The following is a 6,993-nucleotide window of genomic DNA, read 5'->3' on the forward strand; positions in this document are numbered from 1 at the left end:
CAGGCTGGAGTGCAATGGCGCAATCTTGGCTCACCACAACCTCCACCTCCCGGGTTTAAGCTATTCTTTTGCCTCAGCCTCCCAAGTAGCTGGGATTACAGGCATGTGCCACCATGCCTGGCTAATTTTGTATTTTTAGTAGAGATGGGGTCAGGCTGGTCTCGAACTCCTGACCTCAAGTGATCCGCCCACCTCGGCCTCCCAAAGTGCTGAGATTACAGACTTGAGCCACCGTGTCCAGTATTTTTTTTTTTTAAATGAAAGAAAAGAAAACCCCAGGCTCTGAGAGATCTTGTCTCAGCTGAGGCCACACAGGTAGAATGTGGAGGAGTTTTCTCACTATGGATGGCAGGTAGCATAATGCCGCCTTAATATTTGCTACAGTAAATTATTATACAACAAAAATGCGGGATGTGAAAGCCCGTGCCTTGGAGGGACGATTTCATCCTCTTGCTGCCTGGCGACCTCATTTCTCCTCACTCCCATGTTCACTGGCTCTAAGGCCACCCATCACACAGATGAGCAAGCAAAGCCCAGAGTCAGGGGGTCATGTCCAGGCCCCATCTTCCACCTCTCCTCTCCCTGGAAGGCAGAAAAACAGTCCCACGGAGCGGGGCCAGGGCAGGGGTCTCCGGTGGCCATATCCTATTTGTCTTGATGCTTGCCTAGCGGAGTAGGTCAGAGACTGCTCATTTTGCATCTTTCACCCTAAAACCAGGCTGCTTCTGCCCCAGGCCCCATCTGGACCCCACGTGGCCCCATCCAGTCTGTTTGGAGGAGCAGGCTACAGGGGCCTACGCTCCAACTCCAGAGACCCCGCCGTGTGGCCGCCCTGAGCTGCTCAGGAAAGATACCTGTGGGGCTCCAAGCCGCTGAAAACCTCGCACTGAGAATCCTGAAACTGCAGGTCACAGCCGGAAGGATCTTGGAATGTTAAACTTCAAAAGACTGAGCATCTCAGGATTTGGGTCAAGTAGTCATCAATAGAAGAAAAGGCCCCCAATAACTGAGGTGCATGTGTCTCCTGGATCCCAGAGCAGATCTAAGTCCGGGTGGACAGGACAGGCCCTGCCCTGGGAGCCATATCAAACCAGGTCAATCCCAGCTCTGTCCCTTACAAGCTGTGTGACCTTGGGCAACTCACCTCACCTCTCTGAGCTGTGGGTTCCTTCGCTGGAATACAAAGACAATGGTAGCACCTGCTTTTCATGGGGTTGTTGTGGGTTGAAGAGGGCCAGGAGAATGCCCCGTCCTCCCAGAAGCCTTTCCGGATTGCCCCAGGCATGATGAGTCATCTCCCGTGTCTAACCATTTTAACTGTTCATTTACTTTCTAAAAATGTATTCACATTGGCCCCTAAACTTCCAGGGGACAGGAAGCACAGCTATCTTGCTGATCGGGCCACAGTCCTGGGATCTGGCCGATGAGCAGGCACACACCTCTCTCAATGCTTATCTCAGTGGCTCAAAGCCACCGAGGCTGTCTGCTCTGCTGCTCCCACCAGACCGCAAGGTTTTGGAGGGCAGGAGCTCTCCTGGGTCTCCTGGCAGCCCCAGGGGCCTCACTAAATGCCTCTGCAGGACAGGTCCTGTGACTGAGGCAGGGGACCATGCCCAGAACTGCACAGCACATGCTGTCTTCACACTTTTCACACGACATTTACCAGCTGACGCTTACCAACCTCGTTCCATCATCTACCCCAGCTCACAGCAGGGAGCCTCTGTAGACAGTTTTTCCCTGCTCACCATCCCCCTCACGAAATGTTTACTTATTTACTTATTTACTCTTAGGGATAAGGTCTTGCTCTGTTGCCCAGGCTGGAGTACAGTGGTGCAATCACAGCTTACTGAAGCCTTGAACTCCCAAGTAGCTAAGACTACAGGTGCATGCCACCAGACCCGGCTATTTTTAAATTTTTGTAGAGTTGGGTTTTCTCCACGTTGCCCAGGTTGGTCTCAAACTCCTGCTTCGGCCTCCAAAAGTGCTGGGATTTACAGCCGTGAGCCACCATGCCCAGCCCTCCTCACGAAATTTTTTTAGGCTGGAATGCAGTGGCACTGTCTTGGCTTACTGCAACCTTTGTTTCTCAGGTTCAAGTGATTCTCCTGCCTCAGCCTCACGAGTAGCTGGGACTACAGGAGCGTGCCACCAAGCCCAGCTAATTTATTGTATTTTTTGTAGAGACGGGGTTTCACCATGTTAGCCAGGATGGTCTCGATCTCCTGACCTCGTGATCTGCCGGCCTTGGCCTCCAGAGGTGCTGGGATTACAGGTGTGAGCCACCACACCCGGCCCTCATGAAATGTTAATAGCACAGACATGCTGTATATCTGTTTGATGTTTGGCAGTTCAGTGTTAGTTGAGATTTTTTTGCGTTATCCCCCCACCAACTCCGCCAAGAACCAAGTTACTCCTGTTGGAACCCAAATTTGCTGGCCTGATAAAGCAGAGGTAAGATACTTGCTTGGCACAAATGAATTCAATGAGACCTACATCTGATTTTAGTTGAACAACTGTCTTTAAACCATTTTCTAGAGAACCCCGTGTAGACAGACAGATCAACAACCACAGACCCCCAACACACACACACCTGCCATCTTATCTTCATCTAGACTACTGGCCCCACTGCCATCTTCCTGTTCAAGCTCGCAAAGGAGATCAAGACACAGGCCTGGGGTCACCACGAACTCCGTGAACGTCCTGCAGCCATAACCACTCTGCCAAAGGCAGCCGCTTCTCCCCTTCAAGCCTCAGTGTTCTCATCTGTAAAAGGGGCACTGTCCACCCTCCAAGGTTCTCAGATGATTGATTCCCCAGCTCTTTTGAATGCCCTGCTCCGGGCCCAGCCTGGCGGCCCAGCCCTTCCGCCATCTGAGATTCAACTCCCCTGGCTGCTGGCCAAGGATGTTGAGGGAGGCATCAACCACCCAGGGCGCGGCCTCCCCAGGCAACCCCAGAGGAAGCGACTCTGGGGGCGTCCGAGGGCCTGGGAGCCACCTTCTGAAGCCCTGACACACTGAGGGGCCTGGCTCTGGGGCTCTGAAAGTCTGAGATGGGGAAAAAAAGGAAAACGGAAGTAAGAGGAAAGGGAAGAGAATTCCAGGCAGCAGAAGCCTGGATGTAGATAATATGGAGGGAGAGTGTGTGAACGTGTGTACAGCGGGGCACAACTGGCCCCCACCATTTCCTTTTAGTGTCCTGAAAGCATCTCAAATACCAACTAATAAGAGTAGTCTAATTTTTTTTTTTTTTTTTTTTTGGGATGGGGTCTCACTCTGACACCCAGGTTGGAGGGCAGGGCACGATCTCAGCTCACTGCAGCCTCCCCTCCCAGGCTCAACTGATCCCCCCACCTCTGCCTCCCAAGTAGCTGAGACCACAGGCACACACCATTCCGCCTGGCTAATTTTTTATATTTTTGGTAGAGCTGGGGTTTCACCATGTTGCCCAGGTTGTTCTCGCACTCCTGAGCTCAGGCGACCCACCTGCCTCAGCCTCCCAAAGTGCTGGGATTACAGACGTGAGCCACCGCACCCGGCCAAGTATTCTAATTATTATTATTTTTTCCATTTTGCTAACAATAGTATCCTAATTCTAATATTTTCATAGTTTGCCACAGACAAGAGTCATTTTCTCAGTCTTATAAAAAGGGGGAAGAATGCATCTTTCTCTGAAAACAACTTTTTTATGTGTCCATAATATATGTAGCTTTTTTTTTTTTTTTTTTTTTTTAGTGGCGGGGTTTCACCATGTAACCCAGGATGGTCTCGATCTCCTGACCTTGTGATCTGCCCACTTCGGCCTCCCAAAGTGCTGGGATTACAGGCGTGAGCCACCATGCCCGGCCTAACATGTGCACCTTCAAGACAAATCCTGCACTCCCTCTACTTTCTGGAATCTTCCAGACCTAATCTCAGCTCTGCCCCTAAACAAATCCTTTCACCTCTCCAGGCCTCAGTTTCCCATGCAGGAAAGGAGAGGGTAGGATAATTTCTAGAGAAACACTCATGGTTTCTCTGATTTTCAGAACACCCCCAAGCCGGAAGCTGCAGGCAAAGTGGCTGGGAGGGAAGGAGGTTAACGGGAGGCTGGGGGTGGTGGGTCACGCCGTAATTTCAGCGCTTTGGGAGGCTGAGGCAAAAGGCTTGAGGCCAGGAGTTTGAGACCAGCCTGGGCACCCAAGTGAGACTCCATCTCTAGGAAAAGTAAAAATATTAGCTGCATGAGGCGGTGTGTGTCTGTAGTCCCACCTACTCAGGAGGCTGAGGTGGGAGGATCACTTGTGCCTAGGAGTTTGAGGCTGCAGTGATCCGTGATCGTACCACTGCACTCCAGCCTTGATCCGTGATCGTACAACTGCACTCCAGCCTGGGTGGCAGAGTAAGACCTTGTCTTAAAAAGGAAAAAAAAGCAGGAGCAGGATTCAGAAGAGACACCAGAATAAGGCCACAGACTCCAGGAAGACTTTAGTCTTGAGCCAGAGGAGCCTCAGTTCACCCTCCCCAGGGGCTGCAGTTCAGGAAGGGCCTGGAAGTCCTGCCCGGGCCTGCCAGCAGCTATGAGACAGGCCCCTGGCCCATGGGGACCTCCAGCCACTCCCTGTGGTTTTGCAAGCCAACACTTACCACCGTGCTCAGCAGAGCATGGGACAGCTGCCTCGTGGGCCCAGAAGAAGTAGCTTCTCTGCTTTAGTGACGAGGACTCAGCCTACGCTGTCGGGCACTGCTGTGGCACCCCCTGCAGCAGTCCAGGACCCGAGCAACCCCCAATGGCCGTGTGTGGAAGAAGGAAGCGAGAATGCGGTTACTCAGGCAGGGCCACGTGACAGCCCACACCCCCTTGTTTGTGACAGCTTTGGTGACAACGTTGATCAAGCCGGGGTGGGGAGAGAGACAGGTACCTGCTGGGTCTGACATTGCTCTTGGATTCCCGTAACTGTGAAAACACCAAGAACCAAGTGGAAACTCTGTGGGGAGACGTTCTTCGGTCGGGGGTGGGGCCCAAACCGAGAAAGGCCACAGCATTACTCCAGTGACAATGGAAAGCAGGGGCCAGAGGAGGCCCCCTGAAGGACAGGAGTGACTAGAGGAAGGGGAGAATGGTCTTGCTTCTTGCCCAAGATTGGCGGTGGCTGGGAGGGAGTGGAGGTGGTTGGGGAGTAGAAAACAAAACACAGACCTTCAAAGGGTTTGTAACTATGGTGCATTTCTTCTTTCGGGACTCAAACACTCTCTCTACAACCACAGCAGGGGCCCTTTTAGCTGCAACCAAGAGCCTCTCTAGGGAGCTGGACTGCAGCTTCCACAAGGTCAAGCCCTGCTTATTTTGTTTCTTCATCCTCGATTGGTTCATTTGACCAACTCTGGCACTCCAGACTGCATGCCCTGAGGTCCAAAGGCCAGCAATTCTAGGCTGCGGCCCTCCGGTAGCCCTTCATTCACTGGGGAGGCCGGCGAGTAAACAAGTCAACAGAGCATTATGCCACAGTGACACAGCGCAGTCAGTGCCGTCCTGTGGTGAGCAAGGGAGGGGCCTCTCCTTCCATCCTGGGTCGGGAGGGACGTTAAAAGAGGATCTTCCAAGGAGAAGTGGCACTTGAGGTGACAAGCCGGGTGGGCATCCCAGGCAGAGAGCACAGCAGAGGCAAAGGCTGGGAGGCCTGGGAACACCCAGACACTTCGGGAAGGGAGGGAATAGGGGACTCCCAGGGTCTGCCCTTCGACTTTGCGCCAGGCAGGGGCTCAGGACATGCATAGAAAGATATTCATATCTTGCCTTACACACAGGTTTTTTGTTGTTGTTTCTGTTTGTTTTGTTTTTGAGACAGAGTCTCGCTCTGTCACCCAGGCTGGAGTATAGTGGCGGGATCTCGGCTCACTGCAATATCCGCCTCCTGGGTTCAAGCGACTGTCCTGCCTCAGCCTCCCGTAGCTGGGACTACAGGCATGTGCCACCACGCTGGGCTAATTTTTTTGTATTTTTAATAGAGACGGGGTTTCACCATGTCGGCCAGGATGGTCTGGATCTCTTGATCTCGTGATATGCCCACTTCGGACTCCGAAAGTGCTGGGATTACAGGCGTGAGCCACCGTGCCTGGCCTGCACACAGGTTGTTTTAAAATGAAAACCAGAGACCCAGCATGTGCTCGCCATGGCAGAGTCTCAGCCACCTTAGGAAGCTGCAGCTGGAAAGAGCCAAAATCTCACCCCGCCCACAGAGAGGGAAATGAGGCCCCAAGAGGGGAAGTGAGACACCTAGAACCCAGGCTCCTCACTCTTCCCCAGCAGGTTTGAGAATAGCCAGCCTTCAGGGACAGGGGACTGAGAAACTCCAGACAGAACGAAGTCCGCCTGGAGGTCACTCTCTGATTAGCGGACGTGAGTTCCAAGCTGTCTGTCACATCCAGCCTGCCTTGTGGTTTTGTGCAGCTTGTGAGCTAAGAATGGTGGTTACATTTTTAAGTGGTTGGAAAATGTTTTGTGAAAACTGTGAAATTCTAGATTCCGTTTCCATAGATAAAGTTTTCTTGGGACACAGCCACACTCATTGGTGTGTGCACATCGTCTATGGCTGCTTTCATGTTACGGCGGCAGAGTTGAATAGTTTCGTCACCTGCAAAGCCTCACAACACAAACGTTTAACATTTCCTGAGCCTGTGGTCAATGCCAGACCCTGTGCTAAGTGTTTTGCATTTATCAGCTCATATAATCCTTGAAGCTGCCTTCAGAAACGAGGAAGCTGGAGCTCAGAGGGAGAACGTGCCTTGCTCAAGGTCACACAGAGTAATGGCAGAGCCAGGACTCAAACCCAGGCAGATGGAATAAAGCTCTTGATCTTAACCCCTAGCCTGGGATGGTGCAGGCTGAACGGCGAGCTCAGGCACATCGGCAAGTACTATATGTAAGGAAAAAGGAGTGGCTTAGCTGCGGGTAAGCTATTTCATCTGTGTGCGTGTGTGACAGGATCTTGTTCTGTGGCCCAATCTGGAGCGC

General features: G+C 52.3%; 1 protein-coding gene across 8 annotated transcripts in view; it reads right to left on the reverse strand.

Moving 5' to 3' along the window:
• SELPLG (selectin P ligand) overlaps positions 1 to 4,845 on the reverse strand; it is a 12,486-nt gene extending 7,641 nt beyond the window's left edge. For 2 of the 8 annotated variants that reach the window (XM_017541280.2, XM_017541272.2), the window contains exons 1-2: positions 4,626 to 4,794; positions 2,591 to 2,763 (exon numbers count right to left, since the gene is read on the reverse strand). In XM_017541280.2, coding sequence (XP_017396769.1) covers positions 2,591 to 2,597 — 7 coding nt within the window. In that variant the 5' untranslated portion in view covers positions 2,598 to 2,763; positions 4,626 to 4,794. Of the gene's footprint in view, positions 1 to 1,144; positions 1,865 to 2,590; positions 2,764 to 4,625 lie in introns of those variants that run through there. The other 6 variants (XM_017541332.2, XM_017541262.2, XM_017541288.2 and 3 more) reach the window with 5 other exon arrangements.
• Positions 4,846 to 6,993: the final 2,148 nt, after the last annotated feature.

The sequence above is a fragment of the Cebus imitator genome, unplaced genomic scaffold, assembly GCF_001604975.1.
Source record: "Cebus imitator isolate Cc_AM_T3 unplaced genomic scaffold, Cebus_imitator-1.0 Scaffold8, whole genome shotgun sequence".
Lineage (NCBI taxonomy): Eukaryota > Metazoa > Chordata > Mammalia > Primates > Cebidae > Cebus > Cebus imitator.